The sequence below is a fragment of the Vicugna pacos genome, chromosome 12 (genome assembly GCF_048564905.1).
Source record: "Vicugna pacos chromosome 12, VicPac4, whole genome shotgun sequence".
In the NCBI taxonomy this organism is placed as follows: domain Eukaryota; kingdom Metazoa; phylum Chordata; class Mammalia; order Artiodactyla; family Camelidae; genus Vicugna; species Vicugna pacos.
This window is the reverse complement of record NC_132998.1, coordinates 828682-856569: the sequence shown is the minus strand read 5'-3', so window position 1 is coordinate 856569 and position 27888 is coordinate 828682. Positions and strand designations below refer to the sequence as shown.

Sequence of the window (27888 nt, the reverse complement as noted above, 5' to 3'; positions counted from 1 at the left end):
ACCCGTGAGGGATTATCCATTTACAACCTCCCAGTCTAGAGGCCGGACTCCCACTGAAGATGGCACTATTGTTCCAACAACAGGATTTGATGGCACCAAAGGGAACTGTTCAGAGACTTTTGAGAATGAGAGTTCCGAAACTGATGAGCGTTTCAGTGTTCCATCTCTTAGAGCTTTATCCAACTTCCTCAAACGTGTTGTTTTTGTTTGTTATTCCCAGTTGGTAGCCCTATGGAGATTTCCAATAAAACTCTAAAATGAAAAGGATTTTGCCCTATGACTGTCTTAAGGGGATATAAGTGAAAGTATGGAGGAAACTACATGGGGCCGAGTAGGACTGTCAGAAGACAGAGAAGGCAGCATGCGGTGCTAGCTGTCCACTGCTGAGGAACAGAGAAGAGGGAAGGTCTACCTCACACTAAGGGTTTTCATTTGACAGACAGGAAGCTGCAAAACTTTGGCATTTTTATTCAGACATGTATAAAAACAAAACAAAAAACTTCAGGGATAACAACAGATACCCCCAGTTTCCCATCCAAGGAGGCAGAAGTCTGAAGCTGCTGGGTCCTCTTTGTATCCCAACTGGAAGCTTCCCACCACTGGGTGAGAATAGCTCCCAAAAGTAGCTCGGGGAACCCTTGTGAATCTGTCCCTTGGGTAAGAAGTGGAGATTATATAGGACACATAGGTTATGGTTTACATGAAGATGGCCAGTTCTTTCTCCTTCTCACCACCCCCTGACTCCCACTTCCCAAGATGAGAAGCCCGGGTGTGGCAGGAGGCTGTGGTTGTCGGAGTTAGACTTGATTCAGTGCAAAAACAAGAAGACAATGCCCCTTAAAAGGGCTCTGACTTATGTAAGTTTTCCTTGGTACTTTTAAGAGCACATGCATTGGAAGATTTTGAATCCTGGACCTGCCACTTAATTTACTTAATCTCTTTAAGGCTCAGTTTCCTTATTTGTAAAAATGGGATAATACCTAGCTCACAGAATTGCTGTCAAGGACTGAGATAATGTAGATAAAGTTTAGCATGATGCTTGGCACATAGTAAACGCTCAATTAATAGTAATCATGATCATCTGCTCCCAAACTCTTCACACAATTTTAAGCTTTTCATTTTTTCTAAGGAGTTGAGTCATAAGCCAAAATTTTACTTTCCTCTGCCAGGTTACCCCCTTTCCTCTTTCGTAAAAGCCTAGTGGGAAACTAAGGCACACTTTAAAGCCTAGTCTCAACAGGTCAGGGTCTGAGAGAAAGGGACATGGGGAGTAATCCTTCATATCTCCAGGGAGTTCCCCTGAGGAAGCTGAGGAATGGGATTGGGAAAGCACACAAAATAGGGAAAACCGTTTCCTTTCCTGAGACTGGGAAAGAGAAGAAAGTGCACAGCTGGCTACATATCACAAGAATTTCATGTCCGAGTGTTTAAGGCCTCCAAAGGTTGAATGGAATTGTCAAGGACTAGGGCAGAGGGGCTAAGACCTGTGAGGGAGAGGGACTAAGGAGAACAGGGTTACCCTCTAGAGGAACTAGCTGCCATCAAATGCTCCCTGAGTACCTCAGACAGCAGGGGTTATGTTCTCTGGGCGTTAGCCTTGGGGAAAAGCCTGCTGTGCCAGTAATCAGGGTTGTCAAAGGCAGAGTCAGTGGCTTCTAAACTCCGCAGAGTTTTGAGGCGGGCATATTGAACTTGGGGAGCATGGTGTACAGGCCCCTGGAAAGCTCTCATTTCTTCATAACCTTGCTCAGCTGCTGGGCAGGCCTCCATGGCTGTATAATCCCCTCCAGGACCACCTCCACCACGTCGCCGATTCATATATTCATAGTCCTCATCTGGAGTTGTGCTGGCATTGGGCATGGTGGGCACGGGGTTGAGCGGGCAACTCTGTGTGCTGCCCAGGGAAGCACTGAGGTCTGATCCCACATCCATGTATTCATAACCCAGCTCCTCGAGGGAACTTGGCCTAGGGGGACGAGGTGGACTGCACCTTCTCCTCCGGTTCATGTATTCATACTCCTCATCTTCATCTTCTTCTTCAGTACCCAGGACAGAACTGAGACCCACTGAAGAAAGGGTGCCTTCCCGGGAGGAGGTACCTGGGGATTGAGAAGAGAGGCTAGGGGTGTGGAGAACTTCATGGTAATAAGCAGTGGGAGATGGGGGAAAGTTGGGGGAAAATGAACAGGGAGGGACATAATTAGAGAAGACAAAAGGATTAAGAGGAGCCTGGAGAAAAAGAATTAGAGAAAGACTTGAGGAAAGTGCTGGGGAGTCAGGCACCTTTGAATTGTGCATCTGGCATGACATAACCATTGACATCCTCTTCCTCTAATCCTGGTGGAGACTGTGGGGTGACAGGAGTAAGCAGGCTGTGGCGCTGGGAATGGTAGGCACTGTCTCCACGTGGCCGCGGACTCCGGCTCCGGCTTCTACACATGGACACCTTCTCCTGGAGCTCAGCCTCAGAGCCTGTCACATGGCCCTCCGATGACTCAGAAGCCAGGCGTCCCCGTGGCAATGGGTGCAAAGACGCTGGACGGGGGCACCGTTCATTACCCCCACAAGCTACAGACTCCTAAAGAGGAAAATAATACACAGAGATTTACACAGAGACGAGGGAAGAAGAGAGATTTGTTTAGCAGGAGATTGGGTTGTTCAGTGCCTTCTTTTTTGTGGGACACTGATTAATAAACCTCAGAGGTTTCTAAAGTCTCCCACACTACCCCTATCAATCCTAAAGTAGTCTGCCATCCAGCCTCTCAGCATCCTCCTAAAGAGACAGACCTTACCTGACAAGCTTCCCCAAGATTCCCCTGGTTCATAGGCATATATCCAGATGATGGACTTATAAGGCTCTGGCTCTAGGATGAAAAAAATGAGGAAGAGGCTTAGATTAAGAGAGAAATCTGCTTACCACGGGGGCCTTTGTGTAGTTAACTTGGACATCTGTAGGGTTCACGAGGGCACAGGTGTGCAGAGGGCTCAGGGTGCAGAAAGTCTTGGGTAACTAGAAAGTGCCTTACCCCACGTGGCCGATTAAGTGTTCCAAGTGGCAGGCTGAGGGCAGAGCCCAGTGTGGTTGCCAGGTTGTTCTCCTCTGCCTCCAACTCCAGGTCTAGGTCTAATTCCGGCTCCAGCTCTACTTCCTCCAGTTCATTGTTTGTCAGAGCAGGAGGCTCTGCCCCAGGGGGAATTCCAGGCCCACTCTCTCTCTAGAAGGGCAGGTGGTTGATTGTTAAGGTAGATCCTGGTTCCAGCTGGAGTACCATTTTCTCTGGATCTCCTTGACACCTACTAGTCCCTGCTCACCTTTATGACCAGGTACCGTGGTGGGTCTCGGGCCATCCTAGTGAACTCATTGGCTAGCTCTTTAAAAGTCGGGCGAATGTTCTCATCAATCATCCAACCTGAGAGTAAGATGTAGGAAAAGAGCCATGAGAGGTGAGTAGACTAGGGAGGAAAGTCACTTAGAAATTGGCTGGCATCAGCAGGAAACTCACACTTGACCATGACCATGTAGACATCAATGGTACAGATCTGGGGCTGCGCCAACCGTTCTCCTTTCTCCAGCAGGTCTGGTACTTCAGCCAGTCGCAGCCCTGCATAGGGCTCTGCCCCAAAGGTCATCAGCTCCCAAACTGTCACTCCTGGCACAGGGAGACACGAAGAGTTGATGGCAAAAGAGCAGACATGGGCATGCAGATGAAGGGAAGGCAGAACTTGATCTGACAAAGGATCTGAAGGGCTTAGAGAGTCTAAGGAGGGGTCTCAAGAGACAGCTTTGGAATTTGGGCCAGTGATGGTTTGGAGGGCATCCAGATGGACTCACCATAGCTCCAGACGTCACTCTGGTGTGTGTATTTCCCAAAGTGGATACTCTCGAGGGCCATCCACTTAATTGGAGTCTGGAGGATTAGAGACAGAGATGTCACCAGCTGATTTCCACATTTTCCTAGCATTTCTAAACCTATGTTCTCCATCATTCTTTTCTTTGCTGCTCTCTGAACTTTTATTTCTGGCATCTCCAGCTTCCTCTCCTTGAACTAACCTTGCAGCACCTGCTCGTTCCACGTCCCCATGCTTCACTCCATCCCCACCTCCTTACCCAGGCTTTGCATCACCTTACCTTGGCCTCACTGTGCAGCAGCTGCTTATCATCAGGGGGCAGCAAGTCAGCAACCCCAAAATCTGCCACCTGCACCTGACTGGGTGACTTCAGCAGCACATTTCGGGCAGCCAGGTTCCTATGCACCATACCATGCTCCTCAAGGTAATACATTCCCTGTAGGGGAAGGAAGTATTCTCAAGGGTCAGGGAATTGGTCCTTGAGAGTCAGTCACCCCACACCCTAAGACACCTCTCAGCACTTCAGATTCCCGCTCCCCTCCCTGTTGGCCCCCAGCCAGACAGTTTCATCATAAAACTCCTCCTCTCACCTTGGCAATTTGTACTCCCCAGTTGAGCAGCAGCTGCGGCCCCAGTGCCCCACGGTGTTGCCTCACATGATCCAGCAGGGAACCCAGAGGCAAGTACTGAGTGACGAGCTGCAGAGATGACCCTGGACACAGTCCCAGCAGCCGAACAATGTGGGCATGGTCGAGGCTGCCAATGGCCAGCATGTGCTAAGAGACACAAGAAGGGGTTATCCAGGGAGCAAACCGGTTCATGTGCACCCCGACCAGGGCTTCCCCAACAATCGAGGACACTGATGTGGCTAACACAGTACCTGTTGACACCAGACCGTGCTTCTTCATAATCGTGTCTAATATTGACCCTTTCCTAGTGGTGTACAGGACACCCTGCCTTCACTTACGTCCGTCACAGCTTGGAAACTTTGCCGTCCACTCTTGTCCTCAATGACTTTAATGCAGACTGGAATCTTGATTGATTCACCCTCAGGAATCCATACTCCCTGGGAAGTTTTGGGCAGGAGTCAGCCTAAGGTCATTCTCCCCAGGCTAGTCTTTTCCCTAAACCTTTCTCCCCTTTTGCCCGAGTTCCTTTCCCCACCTCCCCAGACTGCCTGTGGGCCACTCACTTTGTGCACAGTTCCGAAGACACCCGAGCCCAGTACTTTAAGCTTCCTCAGCTCTGTCTCTTTGAAGATTCTGGCCAGCACTTTGTTAGCCTTCTCACTGGGATCCAGAGGCTCTATGCTCTGAAGAGCAGATAGGAAGGAGGTCTTCAGGACAGCCCACTCCCATGTCCCTCTCCAACCCCCTCTCCCATAGGTGGATGCCAAGGGCAGCAAAGTCCAAAGGGGTGGGAGCAGGAAAAGGGATGTCTCTAGTCTTAGAAAGCATTGCAGGCATACTGGGGAGTAACGGGCTCTGAGGACTAAGGAAGTTGTGTTCATGAGATGAAGGGTCAAGAGGGCTGGGCTTTCCCATTGACGGCGGGTAGGGGAGAAAGCTGGTAATACTGTCACCTTGAGTACTTTTCTCTGTTTCTCAAAGCACTTTCACATACATCATCCCCTTTCACCCTTACAGCCATCCTGCAAGGATGGATGTTTTTGTTCTCTTGGGATACATGCATAAACTGAGGCCTAGAGAAGAAAGGCAACTTCTTCAAAGTCACGAGGCAAATTAATGGCAAAATTGGGACTAGAATTAACGTCTCCCATTTCCCTGGCCAGAGTCCTTTCATGTGGACCATACTACCTCCTTGAAGAAATGGATCAAAACTCTGGGAAAGGAAGAGGCTCTTAAAAGCGTGATGATGGTATAGGGAACATTTCAGGAGTAAGCTAGACACTCACCTCACCCCGTTCCAAGTAGCGCCTCATAGCCCTCTTATTCTGAATCCGGCGCCCACGCCAATAGAGAAAAGTGCTGCCCAGGATCAGGAAAATCACTGCCAATCCTATGACCACTGTTAAAGCCATTGCCAGATGGGTTTTGCTGTGGGACAGAGAAGCCCGGCATTATCCTCGGTCTACATTTCCCTCACAGATGTCATCCATACCTGTCCTAAAAGTATGGCGCAGGTCTGGGGCAAGAAGTTAACATTCACACCTACATATCTCCTTGAGCACCGAAGGGGTTAACCTAAATCTCCAGCCCCTGAGGCTACTGCAAGTTCATTTTAGGAAGGGAAGGCCAGAAGCCTGGATTCCTGCATCCTGAGTCCAGTGACAGTAGACTGTATATCAAAGGCCAGAATCAATAGAGACTCAACTCTTCCTAGCAGGTCACTGCCCTCCCCCAAATATCCCCAGCTTCCTAATTCTCCAAGCCCATCATACCTGATGAGTGCCAGTGTTTGGCCCAAACAGTCTTGTAGCTCTGGTCCCTTACACCTGGAGAAGAAAGTCACCTCCTTAAATGGGGGCTTGGGAGACTCCCACAGGAGGCTCAATGCCAGCAGCCCCAACATACAACATTGTCTTGGACCTACCATAGCATCCCACCCTGGAGCCCAAAGCATACCCCAAGACATGGCCCCTCAACCCCCTCCGAGTCCCTCTCTTGAATGAAACTCCCCCAAGCTAAAGTTATTCCAGGCTCCCCAAACATGGTGTCATTTTGTGCTGTTAGTGAGTTTCCCTTTCTCCAATCCTTCACTGCACAGCTGGGAGTAGTTCTTAAGTCATAGTTCCTTTCTTCTTTCTGCTCCTCTCACCCTCTTCCTTCCCCCTAGTTCTGTGCGCCTAACCCTCCCCCAACACCCTTTTATCATCCCATCACTGACCCCTGGGTGCAGTTCTCATGGCAGGGCCGACATTCATTCTGAGCATCTGGGTACTTGTAGATGGGGCCCTTGGCACCGAGGACTCCAAATGGGCAGCTACTCACACAGTGGGGCCCATCTCGAAAATGGGCACACTGGGCACAGGCATCAGAGCCCTGGGTGGAAGAGAGGTCAGGAAGAATGGGATCTCAAGGTCAATTCCATAATCCCCAGCAAAGACTAACCCAGCCATTTAAGACCCTCCACCCACAGACCCTAGCATTATCTGGCCTCCCTGTGCCTCTCTGTGGCCTTGAGATTTGGCCATATCATTCCCTAGACCCTCCAGTGTGGCCCCTGCCCTCTCTCCCTGAGAGATCCTGGTGTTGCTACTGTACCGAGCCATTGCACGTGGCCGTGCCCTCCATGGGCTGGCATTCCGGGTGGCAGGAGAAGCATTCAGCCTCATGGGCAAACTCACGAGGCTCCCTGCAGTAGGGGGTAAAGGGAGGGGTCACTTCCAAGGCCTCACCTTTATGCCCTGATCCCCCAAACAAGGGCCACCTACCTAATTCCCACCAAGGCATATGCAGAAAGTGGTCTAAAAGCTTTCAGGCGCCACCTGAACAGCTCCATTCCCCCACCCCTTCTTGACTCTCTGCCCTCACTGTACCCATTCAGGAAGTTGCAGTGGGTCACACAGACACCTCCTCGGCTGTAGTTTCGGCAGGATAGGCACTGACCGGGGCCTGGGCCCCAGCATCCCCCGGAGGAGCACAGTGGGTCACACACTTTGCCCTCTGCCACTGGAAAGGAAGGGGTGGGTTAGGAGGAGGCTGAGGTCTCCTTACAAGCCGTCTCCTGAATTCCTGCTTCCAGCCTAACCCTCCCTGGCTCTGTCCCCCAGCCCTACGCCCACTTGCAGGGCAGAAGGATCTGCGCAGCTGCTGCTTCCTGACCCGCTCCGCCCACCCCGCTGCGGGCCCCTTCCCTCACCGCAGTCCCTGCGGGGCCGGTTATGCTTGATGTCCAGCCTCTCTTCTGAAGGCCCCCGAAGCAGCCTGGTCCAGTTCAGAGAATGGTGGTAGCAGAGCTGCCGGTTGGCGCTTATGTATACACGCCCAGCGCTAATTTCTTTCAAGGATCGGAGGCCCAGAGATGTTACATTCAAGTTCTTCATGATCAACAATGAGAAGCCCCGGCTGAGAACGAGGAGATGGGATGAGAGGGGAGACCACAAAGGGAAACTCGACAGTGTAGTGGATTCACTTTCATTCAACAAATTTGCTCTGGGCTAGTCAGACCCGCTGAGAGGGGATCCTTCTCCTTCTGCCTTTTCCCCATCAAACTCCCACTGTATGAGGCAATGCTGTACTTCACTCAGGGATGCCTGAGAAACAGGGTTCTTTGCATGGAGATACCACCACCTCCAAACCCCTTACTCACTTGTAGAGGCTTCTGCCCCCAATGGTTGTCAGATTGGAAAAGACACTGAAGTTGTGCATGTGGGGAGGCCAGGACTGGATGTTCAGGTAACCTGAGGGGTTGGAGAGAGGCATGTGAGCGGGGAGCCTCTCCCTTTCCTTTCTTGAGTTCTCCTGGTCCCTCCCCTGCTGCTTGGGACAAGATTTTCTCAAGTGGTTATACTGCGGTTTTTGCCAGTGGTTCATCCATCCATCTCAGAACGGGCAGCCTCTCCTCCCACTCACCTGTGATCTCCCGCACGGTCCGGAAGACATGGAGTTTCTCAGGGTCCAGAGCAGGGATCTTGTGCCAGGGGTCTCTGGAGGGAACAGTAGAAACCAGTCAACAAAGCAGAGGCATAACACAGTTGCAGTGAACATGCCCAGCCTTAGAACTTAGTTTCTGAATACCATTCTCCACTAGAAGGAAGGAGGGCTGTTTGGAGAAATAGTTGAGGGAGGAGAAATGTATCTTAAGCTACAGCAGCTTGTGCAAAAAAAGTAAGGAAATGCTCAAAGCATGAAGGGTACAAGCCCAAAGAATACAGGTAACCAGTTTGAAGGGGCCCCACAATGAGCAGATCGGGGACAAGTGAACTGGTCAACTGAAATAATGATCGTAAGAGATTATGAAACACTGAATGAAACAAATATCTACACAGATTAAACACACAAACAAATAAATAGGAAAGGAAGACTCTTCTGAACACTAAAATGCCACCGCATAAATGCAGAAGCAATAATGGAGTTAGAAAGTCATCATTTTGCAAAACTGATTCAGGCAAATACCTCACCACAAGATGCTTATTAATTACAAAGGGAAAAACAGTAATTTTACAGTAGAAAAGCTGGCAGACACCACCTTAACCAAGTGACCAGAGATCTCACCACCAATGATGGGGCAAATCAACAACACGTGCTTCCTTGCAAGGACGCACTGAGAATAAATCTGAAGTATTCCTACTGAAAGTGCATAACCTGAATCTAAGCATGAGAAAACAACAGGCAAACCCAAACTGAGGAACACTCTGAATTACCTGACCTGTACTCATTAAAGTCAAGGTCATGAATTGTTACAGATTAAAGGAGACTGAAGAGATATAACAACTGAATGTAATGTATGATCCAGGACTTAGTAAAATAAATTAGTGAAATCTGAATAAGGTCTGTAGATGAGATAACACTTTGTATCGATGCTGATTTCCTAATTTAAACAACTGTACTGTGGTTATGTAAGCAAATGTTCTTGTTTTTAAGTAATACACACCTAAATGTAACTGGGATGAGGGGGCACCACATCTGGAAATTTACCCTCAAGTCGTTCCAAAAAACAAGAGCACGAATAGTGTGTGCACGCATGTGTAGAGAGAAAAATTCTAAAGCATGTGGTACATTGTTAACATTTGCAGAATCTGAGTAATGAGTGTATGGGAAAACTTTATACCATTTTTTGCAACTTTAGTGTAGGTAGCCCTAACGTTTCTCACACACACACACACACTCACTCACTGTAAGCACTGCCCTATGGATTAGAACGTCCCTTTGTTCTTTGTAGCTTCAAACCAAGGAGCAGAACTAGAGAAAATAGCTGGAAGTCACGGGGAGGCAGATTTTTATCTAAATTTAAGGAAGAACTTTTAGAAAACTTTAACAAGGAGGACACGATGTCCCTGTCCCTTACCACTCAGCTAGCTGGACTGCTTAAGGATGTCTCTGAGGGGATTCAAGCCCTGGCTGAGATACTGAGTTAAGCACCATCAGGTCCTCTGTGACTGCTAAGATTTTATGATCTAGACTCCTGATTAGCTCCACATATGAAGGGTCGAACCAACACAACAAGCTGTGAGGGGGTGGAGGGGCTGGGGGGCCGGGGGAGGAAAGCAGAATCTCTAACCCATTGAGGCCAGTGATAAGAAAGTCCAGGTTGCCCAGGATCTTGGTGCAGTTCACAAATCCATCAATGTTGCTCGAGTCCACAGTCTGGAAGCGGCTCCCAGAGCCCGTTCCCTCGCAGGCTGTGAACACAGAAGAGGCTCAGTGGGCGTTGGGGAGTGGAGGCTGAATAGTCGCAGGGGAAAAATGTCTGTTCACCAACTCCTTACCATCATCCACTCACCTTTGGGGCACAGACCCCCACAAGGTTCACATATCTTGAGTCCATTTTTATCTACTTCCATCTTATCGGGAGGACAGGCCCTGACACAAGACGTTTGATCCACTACAAAGTTATCTAGGAAAGAGAAGGGCACCCTTAAGGATGAGGGAGGAACACTGCCAACTACCAGTTGAAACTCCTCCCTTCTTCTCTGCACTGGATTGGCTCCAATCAACAACCTAACATTCCTTAAGTGCTATCTTATGGATTAGAAAGGCCCTTGCTCATTGTTGATCCAAAAAGCAGAACCAAGAGCAATTGCTGGAAGTCACGGGGAAGTAGATGGGGGAACGGGACCCAGGGGTCATACATCAGGGGTGATTAGATAATCGCACCCATTTGGCCTCTACATACTCTATTAACCACCCAACTCAATCCATTTTGCCTCCTAAAATTTTGTCTAAAATCCTGGCTCCACTACCATCGTTCCTTCCTTTTAGACACTTACGGGGACAGCTGGCGACACAAACTCCTCCATACTGATACTTGGTGTGGGGATTGGGTTCTAGCTGGAAAGTTAGCTTGTTGTAGACAAGAGGCTGTGGACACTGGCGCACGCAGGCTCCACTGTCATTGAAGAGCCGGCAAGCCTAGGAACACAGGAGGCTCATAAAACTCATGTTACATATGTCCCCTTACTTCCTCCCCAAAACCCGCATCCCATTGCAGAACAAGGCAAATGGTGGTACCGTACGTACAAAGCAGTCTGTGTTCTGAGGGCCTGAGCAGCCCCCTGCGCACTCGTCATGGCAGCACTGGTTGGGGTTGGGCCCAAAGCAGTGACCATTACACTGAGGGGCGCAGATGGTCTTGGTCACTGCGGAAGAGAGAAAGCACAGCTGTCAGAGCTCTTAGGACTGTATTCTGAGGCCATCACTCACCCTGCTGCCCTCTAGGCTCACCCCCACCCCGTGTGGACACAGGCTGAAGTGAGCAAGGATATGAAAGTGTATGTGAGTTTGAAGTGTTTTTTTTTCAATCTTCTTTTTCTGGGGGGAAGGTAATTAGGTTTACTTATTAATTTTTAGAGGAGGTACTGGGGATTGAACCCAGGACCCTGTGCATGCTAAGTAGGCACTCTACCACTTGGGCTATATCTTCCCCTGAGTTTGAAGTTTTTAGAAGGAAGAAAACCCACATGTCTGGCAGTCTTCTGGTCTGGGACCCCAGCATCGCCCCTTGCAGACCTCATGACACGGGGGACCTGGTTGGGAGAGAAAGCAACACGAGGGACTGTCAGGGCTAAGAACGGCTTGCTCGAGTCATCAAGGATGATGTCAGCACACAGGCACCCAGTCCCGGGAAGGCAAGAGCCAGGGCAGAGGCCCTCCTTGCCTTCGCAGAGCAGGGCTGGGCTCAAGTGAACCTGTCAGCGCGGGGTGGAGCCACGCCTCCGCACCACCCACAGGGCCGCTGAGGGGAGGGCCTGGGACACATGCCTCGCTCAGCCCAGTCCCAACCTGGTTATCTGGGTCCTCCTTGGCAAACTGCACCTAGCAGGAGTATGTGCGAGTGAGTGGACAGGGAGCAGCAGACTGTAGTCAGGGTAGGTAGGTTCCAAGAAGGGAGGATGTTGTAGTGGAAAGAGAAATGGATATCTGGTCCAGAGATCTGGTTTCTCACTCAGAACACAGAAATCTTTAGCCCCTTTTCTTCACTCCCTGCTTCCGTGGTTCAGAGTCTAGGGGACTGGTCTGCTTCCTGGTGGCAGGCTTCTTGGGTCTGGAGCCTGAAGTTTGCTCAGTGGAGAGGTGGGTTCAGATCAGGACTAAGTGATGGGGGTGTGGGGCGGGAAGGAGGCACTCTGGTTGGGCGGGGGCAGGGGAGCAGTCTTGATCGTGGCCACTCACAGCTCCTGCCATTGTCCTTCACCACTATCTCGGCATCTCGGTCCCGCACGATGTCCCTCCAGTCAATTGTGTCCATATGGCAAAGTTTATCGTTCTTCTCAATGTAAACGCCCCCTGACAGAATCTCTGAGGTGGGGAAGAGAAGTGACAGGGTCAGGGCTGGTCACGGAAGCCCTCCTCTTCCTGACCTCCCCACCGGTCCGAAAGGTCACCAGAGTCAGGAGCTGGGGACGTGGGGGGAGGGGCGGATATGTCCAATTAAATCCAAACTGCAGAGAAGGCTGGACCTGTAAGAAAGAGGAGGAGCCCGGCCAAAAGAAAGTCCTGCCTCCTCAGACACCTGTCCAGATCCGGTTTAGCCAGTGGGGGAGGGGAAGGGAAAGAAGGAGAGAAGATCCCTGACTCACCCCCCCCACCCCCACGAGTCCTACCTGAGTGCTTTTCAACTGACTGGGACAGGGAAAAATAGACGGGAGCCAGGCGGTATTTCAGCCCCACAGTCCTCCAGCCCGGGGTGGGGGGGGCGTTTGCGAAGGGGGAGGAGGTGGGATCCCCATCCCCAGGGAAGGCTGGACATCAAGGTACACAGTACTCGGGTCAGAAGAATGAGTAACAGCCCCAGCCCCAGCCCCAGCTCCAGCCCCTCCCCAGGGGACAGATGCCCCAGTTCTGTGTTAGGGCCTTCTTTTATCTAAGGAGGAGTGGACCCTCAGACCACAGTGGTCAAGGTGCTGGGGACTTTGAGCAGAGCACTTAGAGGGAGCAGTCTTGGGTCACCATCAGCAGGTGGGCCGAAGGGCAGGATGGGACGGAATCACCAGGAACTGACCAGTGAGCTGAGTGAAGCGGAGCTGGCGCAGGGCATGACTGGAGTTGGTGTTGTAGTTCAACATGACAAAGATGGCGAACTTCCCATCGTAGACCTGGGTTCCCCGCACCACTCGGAGGTTGGGCAGTGGCAGCGTAGAGAACTCATTCATGGCCACAAGGACATAGCCAGTCACTTCTCGGATCCACTGTGACAGAGCAGATCACAGCAGTGAGAGGGACAGTGGGGTGAAAAGTCTCAATCCCCTCTCCCTCCCTGAGGCACTGAGAATCCCTAACTCCTTGAATTCTTTCCAAGTCCTGCTTTGGAGGAGGGAGTAGATGGTACCACATAGACTTCTGCAAGTGAAGACAGGCAGCGGAAATGACTGAGGAATTCTGGGCTCCTGTCCTTTCCTTCTCAGAGCTCCTCATGCCAGGAGAGCTTCTCATGCTCCTCATGTCCGTGCTTACCCCTTCCTCACCTCCCCAGGCACCTCTCCGTCGGCAGGTGCCTCTCCACGTGGGTCCCTGGTGCAGAACACCTCCCTGTCCCCGCCCCCTTCTCGTGGCCAGCGCCTGTTTCTCCGGCCATAGTGACCAGACCACAGGTCCCAGATTCCAATCATTGCCCCAGAAACACAGGTTTGGATCCTAGAAACTATAGAGTCTTAGAAATGCTGAACTCCAGCAGACGGTAGCACTGAGGATGTGAAGGAGGCTTCTCTGGGGAGGGCAAGGGGGAACGGGTTGAGGAAGGAGGTCGAGCATGCTAACCTGCAGGAAGGAGAGGTCAGCGCTGTGTCCTGTGAGCACAATCTCGAGGTTCCCCATCACCACCTCACACCTCTCGTAGAGCTTGTACAGCGTCTGGTACTGGTTCTCGGCATCGCCAGTCACACTCAGCCCGTTCAGAGTCCCAGGGCACACTATTTGAAGTGGAGGTGAGAGTGGCAGAGGGCTGGACACAAGTTTTCAGCCCCACCCCCCAAGACCGTCCCTTTGGTTGCCCTCTTCCAGGAACATTCAATAGGCCCAGAAGGCAGCTGCCTCCGGCCCTCACCCCTAGAGGCAGACATGAAGGCCTATGTGGGACTGAGAGCCTAAACTTCCTCTTTTCCCAGAATCCCCTCACCATCCCCCCGAAAAGGAAGGTGAAAAGGTTTCCTTTATCCACCTGGGCCTCCTCTATGCCTCTTTGGGGCGCTTCTTTGGGTACTAAGGAGTTAACCGAGGAGGATGTGGGGCTGTTTTCCCCTCCCTGGAAAGAAGTTAGAAAAGGGCCACAATTTGGTTACCCTCCTCTTCCCCTCCCCCTCGAACCCGGGCACTTACGTCTCTACCCCCATCCTGCCTCTCTAGGTCCTGGAATAAATATCTCTTTGGGGCAGCACACAGCCCCTATTGTGTCTACCGAGGGTGGGATGGGGGCAGAGGGTGGGGGCAGTGCCCGGGGCCACAGTCCGGCCCACAATGAGGCGATTCTATCTAGGAGGAGGGGGCTGCCCCACCCTGTCCCCAGACACCCTGTCCTCAACAGCAGCCCCCCTCCACCCTCAAGCCTTGGGCTCAGACAAGTGACCTCACTAGAGGAGGGGCGCTCTGGTGGTGGCGGGGGTGGGGGGGTCAATGTGAGCTTTGTCTATAAAGCTGGAAGATAAGGAGCTGGTTGCCTACCCTGCACCCCCTTCCTAAACTCTGGCTTCCCTTCTCACTCCCTTCCCCATCCCAACACATTCAAGTTCCCTCAGCATCACTTTCCAGCCCTAGAGTATTTTTCAGCAAACACAGAGAAGCTGGATGGAAACAGCAGTTGACTGCCTCCATTCTAAACCGTCTAGCCCGTTTCATTGTCAGAGGAGATTCATTAAAAAGCCTTCCAACATGGCAGTCCTCACTCCCCTCAGGGAGAGCCTAGACTCAGGGAGCAGGAGGCCTGTCAGTCTCGGGGGCTTCCTTTACCTGGTAAGCGTGGAGGACACAGGGGCTATGGGAAATCTTGGACCCTGAAGGCTTATCCCTGTCTCCTTCCTCAGGCCCAGTGAGAGACCGCGGGGAGGGGCGGCAGATACCACCTGTTGCAACCACCCTTCCCTGAGGCGGCGGCAGCCTAGTGGGAGACAGGAGTGGGAATGGAGGGAGGGAGACTGGTGAGGCCCCACCCCTCCTCCTAGTGCACCCCTAGTCTGACCACTTGACCTTTGAAGGGCTCCCATTCCTTATCACTCCCCATGAACAGAAAGGGGTGAGCTGGACCCAGCAGAAGGGCAAGCATGCCAGGAGCTCCCAGAGAAGCCTGGGACCTCCAGGGTCCTTGGGCTGAAAAGAAAACGACTAGGAAGTTTAATCATTTCTAGAGTAGCCTCACCCCACCCCCCTTCCTGGCAGGATACCCCTTCTTCCAAGTCAAGGCAGCAACCCTTCTCCCCAGATAAGGGAGGAGTCAGTATTTCTGCACAGGGAAGCGGGGTGTGTACTTGTACACACACACGCACGCACGCACGCACACGCACACAAACATGTACACAGCTCCTCTACTGGCCCAGAAGTCTAAACTGGTTCTGTCCTTAAGTTTCCTCATTAGGAAGTATTTCAGGTGACCCCATCCGTCCCACCTGCCCATATGTGTTTGTGCAGACAGTGTCCGTGCCTGGGAGGCTACAGTGTTGGAGGGCCCAGTCCCTGGCCACCCTGAGGGTAAAGTCCATATTACACAAACAGGGAGCAAAGGGCTGGGCGGGAAAAGAGCACTAACAACACCTCTCAAGAGGAACCAGGCAGCTTGGGGGAGGGGTGGGGGAGGGGAATCATAAAGTTCCTGCTGGACCAGGGACCAGGGGCATAGGGAGGGCCAGTATCACAGGCCCTCCTTTGGTAGAGAGCACTGGGGTGGGTCAGAGCAAGAATCTCCAGCCCCTCCTCAACCAGAGGCCTCCTCTCCAAAGTCCCCCACCCCCATCACAGCCAGGACAAAGGGGCTATAGAAGGACTGAGACAGGGCCGGATGCCCAGAGGCTGCAGGATCCAGATAAAGGGTAAAGAGACCCAACCAAGCCTGCCTCCTGTCTCCCTCAGGGAAGGTGGCCAGGATCTGGGACTCCTGGGTTCCCAGTTGAAGATTCCAGGAGTCTGGATGGGACAGTGACAGTCACTCTACTCAGTCCCCTCCATTCCCCAGATACCCGCCCTCCACCAGCTGGGAGTGTTCACATCTCAAGATCCCAGGGTCTAAATTTAGGCCCAGCAACTGTGAGGGAAGCACAGGTGTTTCTCCCACTCCCACCCTGGGGAAGGGGCCCTGGCTGTACCAGACCTCGAGCTGAGATCTGGGGGGAGGGGAGGAGATCAACAGGATTCCTCCAATGCCAGCAACACCAGCACCCCTCAGGTGTCCATGGTCCCAGAGGCACCCCAAAGTGGTGGGTAGGCTCAGCTGGCATGAGAGTGGGAAGAAGAATAGAGAGCAATCTGACTCTTGTCTAAACTCCTAGAGACAGCCAGATAGTAAACAGAATGGGGGTGTGGGAAAAGCAGGTCTAAGACAGGCTCCCCGGGACAGGGCTCAGAAGATGGGAGAGGTGCCCTGCTGGCGCTCAGGTTGGGGAGAGAAAAGACAAAGTGAGAAATACCGTTGGAAGTCTTTGGTCCTACAGCTCCTGGCCTTGTATATAGTAGATGCTCAATAAATATTTGAATTGATCTGTCTCTTGACAAAAAGAGGTCACGTCGGGGACCAGCCAACTTTATTGTTTTGAGGGAAAGCGGGCAGTCAGCCTCTGCGTTGCCCCTCACCCTGCGGTCACCTGGACTTGGCCCTCCCAGGGCAGGCCCATTCACGGAAGAGGAGGTGCCGCTGTTGTTTTTCAACACTAGAGAACAACAACCTCCCACCCCCCCTTCCACAGCTCCGCCCTGTCGGCAAAACAACGAAACTGGAGGTGGCTGAGACCCGGGGGGCAGGAGGTGGGGGAGCAAACCGAGACTCCCCCAACTCCGCTTCCTCCAAGATCTCCACCTCCAATCATCCCCTCACATTTACAGAATGGAGGTCCCAGCTCCCCTCCCTGCAGGGCCCCTCATAAGTGTGAACTGTTTAAGCATCAGCCCTATCCAAAGAGACAAATCAGAGCGGGGTAGGCTGCTGGGGTGGGGAGGTGGTGGTCCAGGAATCCCGTCCCTGCCCGAGAACCCGAGCCTGATGGCCCCCACCCGGGGGGTCGCAGCGGGCTTGGGCTCAGCACCCCCAGGCTCACACCGCCCAAGCTCCTGCCCCTGCCCTCCCGGACCCCGCGCACTCGGTTCGGGATCCCGGGTTCCGAGCCTGCCTGTGCTCCCGCGCCGCTTACCTGCCTGCGAGTTGCCCACCTCGGAGCCCCGGGCCAGACTGAGGAGGAAGCCCAACACCTGCAGAGCCGCGTTCACCCTCATGACTCCAGCCGAGGGTGAGGGGAGCCCAGCCCAATCCGGCCGGAGGGGCCCCGGAACTAGGACATCGAAGCGGAGCCACCTGAGCCACCAGCGACTTGGTAGCGGCGGCAGAAGAGGTTGCAAACTGCAACCGGAGCCGGAGCCGGAGTCCGGGGCGGGATGGCAGGGGAGGGGTGTAGTCTGGGAGGGAGCGCAGGGGGAGGGGGTGAGTCACGGCCGCGCCCCCTCGGGCGCGAGGCTGGAGTCGGGATTGCTGGAGCCTGGGCGGCCCGCCCCGAGCGCGCCCCACGCCCGAGTGCCCTGCAACTTGGCTACGCAGAGCCCGCACGGGTCTCACCCTAATTTTCCTCCAGGAGTTGGACTAAGCGGAGGCCAAGATCCCAAACGCCCCCAAAATGCCTCCAAGGAGAAAGGTAATGGGGGTGGGGAGAACGCTCCATAGCCCGACCCCCTGAAGTTGGCCTCGCCCACTAACCAAATCACTCAACTCCCCTAGCCGGTTGGGTCACTTGAGGGATTTTCTGTCTGAATGTGAATGTTTCTCTGTGTGTTTTTGAAGGGGAGGGTGTTTTTGCCGCCTGCTTAGGGCACCTCAGTTTCCCCGGAACCTCCTCGAAACCCATAACTCATCCACGCTGCCGAGGAACCCGAGCCCCGGAGGCCGCGTGAAATTGCACTGTCTCTGGCCGCTTCCTCCTCCAGGCCCGGCGCCGGCCCGGCCTCTCCCGGGGATTTGGTTGGGGGGCGGGGGTGGTTTCCAGCCTGGGAACAGACCCCGAAGCCCGCCTTTTCACTTCCACCCCGGGAGGGGCTCCCGCACCTGTCGCCGTCCCCTCTGCTGCCCCCCACGGCCGCCTGGGAGAACAGCTGCCTCCCCTTGCCCACTGGACTCTGACCGCGCCGTCGGGGCGGCCGCCGTTGCCGCCGCTCTACTGAGGACCCAGATGGGCACACCGTTCCCACCGCAAGCGCTCACACTTTCCCAGGCCTTCCGCGCCGGGCTCTCGCCGGAGAAAAGGAGGAGGGGGCGGTGAAGGGGGACGCGGAGAGGGCACTGGAGACTGCGTCTCCGAAGGACATGGACTCCGGGCACCTCCAGCACGAGAACCCGGATCCTGGCCAGAGGCGGTCGGGCTCACCGCGAGTGGCGGCCCCTAAACCCTGCCAGGCTCTGAATAGCTCCTTCGGGCACCCCCTGGTGCCCAGCGGATGGCAGTGAGGCCCCACACGGCGTTGCATTCCGGATCCTGCCCAGAGAGCCTAATAATTTCCCTCAGAGTTTCAAGCCTGAAGACGTCAAGAACAGTTGAGCCTTGATGAAGAAAAATTTCGCCTCTCACTCTGAGCCAAGATTACTAAAATTCTTTAAACTTGCTCTGTCTTAATATGCACCCTGGAGAGCCCATTCTCGGTTAGAGGCTACCTTTGCCCTTGGGGCGTTGACTTTGCCCTGACCACTTACGTAACAGTCATAATAGTAATAGCGACATTAACATATGCATACATATACTTACATCGTTTGCAAGCATTTCCTCAAACTTAGAGAATGTTTCACTTAACATAAAGATTATGTGAGCTAGGCGACATCACTCTCCATTTTAGAGAACTGGAAATGTGTGACTACTCCAAGGTCATCCACCTGGTGACCCTGGAGAGATGATCAGGTGATCAGGAGGAGGATTTCTTCTGTCACTCTGAGACTAGAGCTTCATCTGCTCAGAATCAAACTCCCACCAGATAACAACTAATACCACTTAAGGGGCCTTTCATTTTATTACTCATCCACCTCAACCTAGTGTTTAAGGCTCTGGTTCTGAAGGAGGAAACCCCCTTAGTTTCCTTGTTTGTCAAACAATCATATTTACTTAAAGGTTATTGTTTGTATTTAATGAGAAAAAGTAGGTAGAGCTCTTCGTTACTAGCTAGCAGTATTTCTTCCTGCTATTACCAACCCCAACCCTTCCCTCCCCAACAAGATCCCCAGGTGTGCTTACTGGCTTCCCTTCTTCAGTACATTATGCTAAACATCAGGGATATAAACACTGGATAAAGCTGACAAGTCTTTGTTCATCTCTTACTTCTTTCTTACTTCTTTCATCTCTGTTGGGTGCTGCCCTGACTCTATAAATGAAGGAAGGGAGGATTTATTTAGGAAAGCTTGTTGCAGTTATCCAGCATCCCTTTATCTTTCCTTACTCTTAGTTGATGACTTTGGTTCTTATTTTACTGTGAAAATAAAAGTAACCAAAAGAAAATATCCTTATCTTTCTACCACCAATCTGGTTAATTTACCTCCATCGTTGCTTATACACTCTGACTGCCATCATGTTACAATGAATTGTTTGCTGCTATTTAAACCAACTGTCACTCTCCCATTCCCATCCGGCACCTCCACCCTCACCCTACCCTCCAGTTCTACACCTCAGTCATCTCTCCTTGCCTTTTTCCTCTCTTATCCCCTTTCTCTTATATTATCAACTGTTCTGTCTACTAGATCATTCCTATTAGCATACAAGTGTGCTGTAATATCTGCCACCTTAAAAAATAAATAAAACAAACTTTCTTTGACTCCCATGGCCTTCTAGTTCTTTGCTCCTAACTACTGCAAGATACTCTCTTATACTGGTCCCTATGCTTTATTTGTTCACTACTCTAATGATTGCCTCCAGCTTCCTGCTACCACAAGCGATGCTGAAATAAATATCCTTGTACGTGTATGTCTCCTTTGGTCCTGTGATAATTTCTTGTGCATATTGAGCTCCACACTCTCTGGAATGTCACACCACTAATGGTGTGATTTCTATATCCCAATCTTCTCGCCAATACTTGACATTATTCAACTTTACAATTTTTCAATTTGCCATGAATTTAAAATATCTCATTGCATTTCTGTAATTATTCATATGTTTGAACATCTCAATTTTTTTCTTACTTTTGGTTTTTCTCTTTTATGAATTGCATATTCATTTTCCTTTGCCAATTTTTCTATTGAGATTCCAGTTTTTTAAAATTGATTTTTGGCTGTTTATTATATATATTTCAGATATTAGTCCTTCATTGATTTTAGACACTGCAAATATCTCTTCCCAACTTTCATCAGTAACTCTGTCAATCATATTGTTTATTGAACAGAGATCCTTAATTTTGGCATAATTTAATTAGTCAGTTTTACTTCATATGATTCATGATCTTGATACATTTAAAGACTTCCTTCCACACCCTGCAACACATTTATTGAGGTATAATTGAGATGTAATTGATATACAATAAACTGTACATATTTCAAGTCTACAGTGTGATGAGTTTTGACATACATACATAACCATAACCACAGTCAACGTAATGAACATATCCATCACCCAGGAATATGTCCTCGTGCCCTTTGGTAATCCTTCCCCATAATCTCCCCCTGCCGCTGCCCCACCCCAGCAAGTGTATATCCAATTATTCAAGCACCATTTGTTCCTAGTAGTAGATTTTTAATACTAAAAAATGCTAGTACTACATAGTAAAAATTGGCACTTTTTAAAGTTATTTTGAGGGGAGAAAACTTCAGGGGAGGTATTTTACATATAGAATCCTTTGAACTGGACCATGTCAAATACTTAAAAGAGGTAAAAAGTATATGCCAGGTAAGTTTCATGTAACATAAAGCCCCTGCAAGAATACAAGAATTAATGCAGAAATGAACAAAGCTCCACATATGCATTAGAACTAGCAAGAACATTAAAAAGATATCTGAGTACAACATGAATATTACCCAATCAATACTAGTTAGATTGATCCTAAAACTGAATAATGAAAATTCACGAAACAAATGTTATTGGTCCATCTCACTAATGTGTGTATATCAAACAGCCTAAGTAAAATACTAGTTAACTTAATCAGTGTATTAAAAAATAATCATCTGCACTTTCTTTCCTGAAGTTTCTGAAAAACTTGCATAAAGTGGTAAGAAACTATCCTCCAAAGTCAGTAGAACATATCTGTAAAATCATCAGGTCGAAACTTTTGGTAGGAAAGTCTTTGATTAACATTTTAATTTCTTTAGTGCTTATTGGTATTTTCAAGTTTTCAATTTCTCTTTGACCCATTTTGTTGTTTATATTTTCCCAGAAAGTTATCCATTTCACCTAGGTTTATAAATTCACTGGTGTATGATTATTAATAATGTTATTATTTTTTAAAGTCTCTGTCCTGGGAGCTTCCGAGTTGGTGATCACATGGAGATGTGGGGGGAAAGGCACCTGAAGGGCACCGAAGCTCCTTGCCCCTTCCCACATCCTTTGCCCTACACGTCTTGTCCATCAGGCTGTTCTTGCATTATATCCTTTTATAATAAACTAGTAATCTAGTAAGTAAAATATTTTAAAAATATTGTACCTGTGTATTCTGTCTGCGGTGTTTGTGTCCCATTTCCCTCCTGTATTTTGCTTATTTGCATTTTCTTTTTTTTTTGTCTTTTTTTTTTACATTTTTTTATTGATTTATAATCATTTTACAATGTTGTGTCAAATTCCAGTGTTCAGCACAATTTTTCAGTCATACATGGACATATACACACTCATCGTCACCTTTTTTTCTCTGTGAGCTACCATAACGTTTTGTGTATATTTCCCTGTGCTATACAGTATAATCTTGTTTATCTATTCTACAATTTTGAAATCCCAGTCTATCCCTTCCCACCCTCCGCCCCCCTGGCAACCACAAGTCTGTATTCTCTGTTTATGAGTCTATTTCTGTCCTGTATTTACGCTTTGTTTTTGTTTGTTTGTTTGTTTGTTTTTTAGATTCCACATATGAGCGATCTCATATGGTATTTTTCTTTCTCTTTCTGGCTTACTTCACTTAGAATGACATTCTCCAGGAGCATCCATGTTGCTGCAAATGGCGTTATGTTGTCGGTTCTTTTTGTCTTCTTTATCTTTCTAGCTAGAGTTCTCTTTTTGTTTGCCCTCTGGTTCATTGATTATATTATTCCCTTTATTCATATTTCTTCTCCATGCATCTCATAGATTTAGCTTCTTAATGATATCCTTCAGATCTTCCATATTGCAGCTTATTGTTTGAGAGGGTATATCAAAATCCTCAGTTCTTTTTTTTTAATTGAAGTATAGTTGACTTACAATATTGTGTTAGTTTCTGATGTACAGCAAAGTGATTCAGTTATACACATATATACATATTCTTTTTCATATTCTTTTCCATTATGGTTTATTACAGGATATTGAGTATAGTTCCCTGGACTGTAAAGTAAGACCTTGTTTATCTATTTTATATATAGTAGCTTATATCTGCTAATCCCAAACTCCTAAATTATCCCTACTCCCCTTTCCCTTTTGGTAACCGTAAGTTTGTTTTCTATGTCTGTGAGTCTGTTTTTGTTTTGGAAATAAGTTCATTTGTGTCATATTTTTGATTCCTCGTATAAGTGATATCATGTGGCATTTGTTTTTCTAACTTACTTCACTTAGTACGATAATCTCTAGGTCTATCCATGTTGCTGCAAATAGCATTATTTCATTCTTTTTTTATGGTTGAGTAGTATTCCTCTGTGTGTGTGTGTGTGTGTGTGTGTGTGTGTGTGTGTGTGTGTGCAACTTCTTTATCCATTCATTTGCTGATGGACATTTAGGTTGCTTCCATGTCTCGGCTACTGAAAAGAGTACAACAGATTTTCTCTCTAAAATCTCCAGTTCTAATAGTTGATTCATTCTTGAGTTGAATGTTTTGTTCATTAGTTTCTAACCTTTTTTGGTTTCCTTCAAATGTACTTAACATTCAACGTCTCTAATTAAAACTTTATTTATAGCCTAGAAAATTTGAGAAACTTTAAAGTATTTCATAATTTCTCATCTTTCTTAACCCCAGGTTTACTAATAATAGTATGTTTTTAGTTTCCAGACATTTGAGGACTTTAAAAAGTTATCCTTTGATTAGTAATTTCTCATGTTATTGTGTTAGTCACAGAACAAAGACTGTGTATTGTTGATTCTTTAACATGGAATATTAGGTTTCCTTTGTAACTTAGTAGGTAGTCATGTTTTGTAAATGTTTCACAAGTGCTAGAAAAAGTATATGATCTGTTTGTTAGGGGTAGAATTCTCCATGTCTAATATATTGCACTTGTTAATTGCATTATTCAGATCTAGATCTCTCCTTATTGTCTGTCTGCTTGATCCATCTGTTTCTAAGAGAGCTATGTAAATATTTCCAGTTCCAATAGTTGATTTGTTTTTCTCTCCTGAATGTGTCAGTTGGTGTTTGATAACTGTAAAATGAGGAGAATAATAGTCTTTTCTTATAGGATTATAATGAAGAGTAAGAATTAATCCATGTAAAGCCTACAGAGTATGCCTGGCAGACAGAAGGTACTCAGTAAAGTTAAGTATTAAAATTTATATAGTTTGAGCCTTCATTGCCAAACACACTTATGATGGTTATATTTTCTTGTTCTCCTGTTTGTTAGGTAACTCTCTCCTTTGCCCCATAATTTTTTTGGTGGGGGTGGAGTGGGTAATTAAGTTTGTTTATTTAAAAAAAGTTTTTTAATGGAGGCACTGGGGATTGAACCCAGGACCTCGTGCATGCTAAGTACATGCTCTACCACTGATATATACCCTCCCCGCCCACTGCCCCATAATTTTTTGCCTTAATTTTTATCACATTAAAATCCCAATTTGCTTTTGGTTTATCTTTGCCTGGTAAAACTTTTTCCCTTGATCACATATTGAGTTCCCAGGGAAGCCAACTCTGAAGTGTAGGTTAGAGTTCAGGCAGTTTATTAGTGCGTGCTGTTGGTATCAGTACTTACAGGAAAGGAAGGAAACGAGACTGGAAGAAGTTGAGCAGTCACAATGCTTCAACTAATTCTGAAGGGAAATCTGGAAAAAGGTTAATCTCTCACTCTCTGGAGAGCAAGTGTCTTACCCAAGGCATCTGACATACCTGCCACTTCCTGCTCAACCGGTCCAATTTGCATGATGTTATCAACCAGCTGCTCACTGTAGTGGTGTTCTGGGAGCTGTGCAGCTGGTCAGGTCTCCTTAGACTATTTTCTGACAGAGGGCAGGAGATGCAACATAGCCTTGGGGCAAGAATGTAAATGTGTATCATCGCCTATTCCAAATGTTCTCCTATCTGATAGGGCTGGGAAGGAATGTGTTTGCCCGACCACGGGCTGCATACGGCATACTGCATACGGCAAGACCCTGTTACTCTGCCCTAGCAATGATACCACATACGGCAAAGCAGCTGCTACTAGGGCTAGTAGTTGGTTGGGTTTGCAGTCGTTCACTGTAATCCTCCAGGGTCTGTTTGTCTTTTGCAGGGACCAGACTGGTGAATTAATTGAAGATACAATGGAGACTATGACATTTGCTTCCTTTAGCTCTTTGTTGTCCAATATGGTAGCCACTAGCCGTTTAAGTATTGATTTCAAGAAATTAGAAAAAGAGAACAAATTAAATCCAAAGAAAGTAGAAGAAAGTAAGTAATAAAGGCAAGAGCTGAAACTAATGAAATATAAAATAAACTTACAATGTTGAAGATCAACAAAGCTAAGTTTGTTCTAAAAACAGGAATAAAAAAGGAGACTTCCTACGGATGCTACAGTTAGGAAGAGGATATCATGAATAACTTTATTAAAATAAATTTTAAAATTTGGTTGAAATAGAAACATTTTTAGGAAAACAAAACTGTATTTGATAAAATTCAACACCCATTATGATTTTTTTAAAATGTATTAAACTAGGAATAGATAGGAACTTTTAAAAATTTGATAGAGGATATCTGTCAAAAACCTATAGAAAATATCATACCTAGTGGTAAAATATTGAAAGTTTTCCCCTGTTACAGAAAATGGACTATTGGCAGGGGGAGGGTACAGTGCAAGAGGTAGAGAGCATGCTTAGCATGCATGAGGTTCTGAGTTCAATCCCCAGTACTTCCCCTAAGAATAAATAAACCTAACCCCACCCGGCCACAAGAAAAGAAAATGGACTACTGATACATGCTACAATGCAAATAAACCTTAAAAAGATTATGCTAAGTGAAAGGAAGCCAGGCATACAAGATCACATATTGTTTGATTCCATTTATATAAATTATCCAGAATAGGTAAATCCATAAAAACAGAAAGATCGGTGCTGCCAGGGGCTAGGGATAGTGCGTATGGGGAGTAACTGCTTAATGGATATGGGGTTTTATTTGGGGGTAAGAAAAATGTTTTAGAACTATATAGAGGTGGCAGTTGTACAATACTGTAAATGAACTGAATGACATTGCAATTTTTTTTTTTTCTTGTGATGTCTTTTTCTGGCTTTGGTATTGGGGTAATGTTGGCCTCATAGAATGAGTCAGGGCATTTCTTCTTCTTTCTCCTTCTCCTTCTTCCTTCTCTTCTTAAGAGTTTGAGAAGAATTAGCATCAGTTTTTCAAATATTTGGTAGATTTCACCAAAGAAGATGTCTGGTCCTGGACTTTTTTGATTAGGGGGTTTTTCTACTTGTTATGAGTCTGTTCAGACCTCTTATTTCCTCTTGATTCAGTTTTGCTAATCCCTGTGTTTCCAGGGATTTGCTCATTTCTTTCTCTTTTATTTTTATTATATTTATTGAAGTATAGTCAGTTTACAATGTTGTGTCAATGTCCAGTGTACAGCACAATACTTGTCATATAGGAACATACGTATATTCATTTTCATATTCTTTTTCACCATAAGTAACTACAAGATACTGAATATAGTTCCCTTTGCTAGGGATTTGCTTATTTCATCTAGGTAATCTAATTTGTTGGTGTACAATTGTTCACAGTATTGTCTTATAGTAAAGTTGCTAGTAATGTCTCCACTTCTGATTTTAGTTATTTGTTATCTCTTTTTTTTGGACTAGTTAAAGTTTTGCCAAGTTTGTTCTTTTCAAAAAATTAACTTTCGGTTTCATTTATTCTATTATTTTTCTATTCCTTATTTCATTTGTCTCTGCTCTAATCTTTATCATTTCTTTCCTGTGCTAGCATTAGGTTTAGTTTGCTCCTCCTTTGCTGTATCTTCCTCTTCTTTCTGATCTCTAAATGGTGAGGGGTTTTAGAGCTCAGTCCTTGTGTTTCAGTGTCTACTCTCACTCCATAAGTTAGGAAGTAGGGGAGATCCAGCAAAGAAGAGAGAGAGCAAATGTGTCCATGAAGAGGGAGGAGAACCAAGAGAGAAGACTGTCTCAGAAGAAAAGCAAAGAAACTTTTAACAAGCAGGGACAAACACTGCCGGGAGGGCAAAAAGGAAGAGGATTGAAAATTGGCCAGGGATTTGATCATATGTGGAGATTTTGATGACTTTAACAAGACAAGTTTCTCTCACTTGAGAAACTAAACCTGATTTAGAGTGGATTGAAGCTAGACTGGGAGAAGCTATCAAAGACTACTATCTACTTTCAGACCCTACAGATTACCCTTCTACTAGCAGAAGAATTCACGAGCCACGTTGAAGAGAACCCCAATGTAACTAGGGTAATAACCACAGTGGACTGGAGCACATTAAATATAATTAAATCCATGAGTTCATAATGCTCCTTAAAGAAATATGAACTAGTCATCACTGGAAGATGATAGGAACCAACCATTATTTTGAAAACTCTAGATAAAGTATCAAACACTTATCCTGTCTTTCCTATATAAACTGTACAGCAGAGTAGCCTACTACAGCTCTGAGGGGAAGTTTCTCACACGAATATATCAGCTAATAAATGAAGAAGTGATAATGTAATTAGAATATCACCATTTTGCAACTCCCAATGAATTTATGGATTTAAGCTTTGAGCAACAATCGCTGCTAACAACACAAAAAAAGATAACGAGATATTATATGCCTCCTAATGGAGGAACTCACTGACACCTATGAAGTCTCACCAGAGTAACCTAATCTGAATCTGATCAGCCTCTCAGTCCAATACCAATTTACATCAAATTCATAGAACAGAGGAAAGATACCACACAGTCAGCAAAATACAGAATGCAAGCTATTTTATAGGACAACAATCTAAGTTTCTTTAACAAACAGACTGCAAGAGAAAGATACCCTAGAAGATTAATAGATGATATCAATTTCCCCTGAATACTCCCAGGATAAGGAATGTCTTTTTGAGACAATCAATACAGGGCTGGGCCACTCTGAGAATCAGAAATGTTTTTACTCTCTCTAAAAGTGCACTAAATTCCTTTTTTTTTAAAAAAATTATCTTTTTATGTATTTTTTTGTAGGGAGTAATTAGGTTTATTTATTTATTTTTAATGGAGGTACTGGGGATTGAACCCAGTACCTCGTGCATGCTAGGTATGCACTCTACCACTGAGCTATACCCGCCCCAGATTCCTTTTTAAAAAGTCAAAAAATGCTGTTTATATATCCTTAAAATATATCTTGAAGGATACACAAGAAACTGCCTGTAGGAATGGATGCAAACATCACTGCATATCCTTCTGTACTTTTTGTTTTGTTCATGTTTTATGTAGTCAA

At 47.5% G+C, this 27888-nt stretch overlaps 1 protein-coding gene across 2 annotated transcripts; it reads right to left on the bottom strand.

Annotated features, from left to right (window-relative positions):
* Window positions 1-448: 448 nt before the first annotated feature.
* On the bottom strand, window positions 449-17515 carry LOC102541044 (receptor tyrosine-protein kinase erbB-3). 2 transcript variants are annotated; one of them, XM_072972440.1, is made up of 29 exons: window positions 17297-17425; window positions 14913-15060; window positions 13728-13879; window positions 12973-13159; window positions 12144-12269; window positions 11432-11497; window positions 10992-11110; window positions 10742-10883; window positions 10255-10368; window positions 10033-10153; window positions 8385-8458; window positions 8122-8212; window positions 7672-7877; window positions 7349-7481; window positions 7074-7164; window positions 6697-6851; window positions 6251-6304; window positions 5765-5906; window positions 5042-5161; window positions 4817-4915; window positions 4440-4625; window positions 4130-4285; window positions 3833-3908; window positions 3504-3650; window positions 3313-3410; window positions 3027-3215; window positions 2793-2864; window positions 2284-2578; window positions 449-2099 (listed from the first exon to the last, which is right to left on the bottom strand). In XM_072972440.1, the coding sequence occupies exons 3-29, from the start codon at window positions 13782-13784 to the stop codon at window positions 1576-1578; spliced, it is 3840 nt and encodes a 1279-aa protein (XP_072828541.1). In that variant the 5' UTR covers window positions 13785-13879; window positions 14913-15060; window positions 17297-17425; the 3' UTR covers window positions 449-1575. The 2 variants fall into 2 exon arrangements, with proteins under 2 accessions (XP_072828541.1, XP_006218627.2); XM_006218565.4 differs by lacking the exon at window positions 14913-15060 and having other exon boundaries at window positions 17297-17515.
* Between the last annotated feature and the right edge of the window lie 10373 nt (window positions 17516-27888).

Bases quoted from the DNA above. Each gene is read 5' to 3' on its own strand.
- LOC102541044 (XM_006218565.4), bottom strand. From the start codon at position 17,378: ATGAGGGTGAACGCGGCTCTGCAGGTGTTGGGCTTCCTCCTCAGTCTG. The intron at 10,884-10,991 runs GTACGTACGGTA...CTGTGTTCCTAG, and splicing joins CTCAGAACACAGACTGCTTT to GCTTGCCGGCTCTTCAATGA. The intron at 7,878-8,121 runs GTGAGTAAGGGG...CCTCGTTCTCAG, and splicing joins GGGGGCAGAAGCCTCTACAA to CCGGGGCTTCTCATTGTTGA.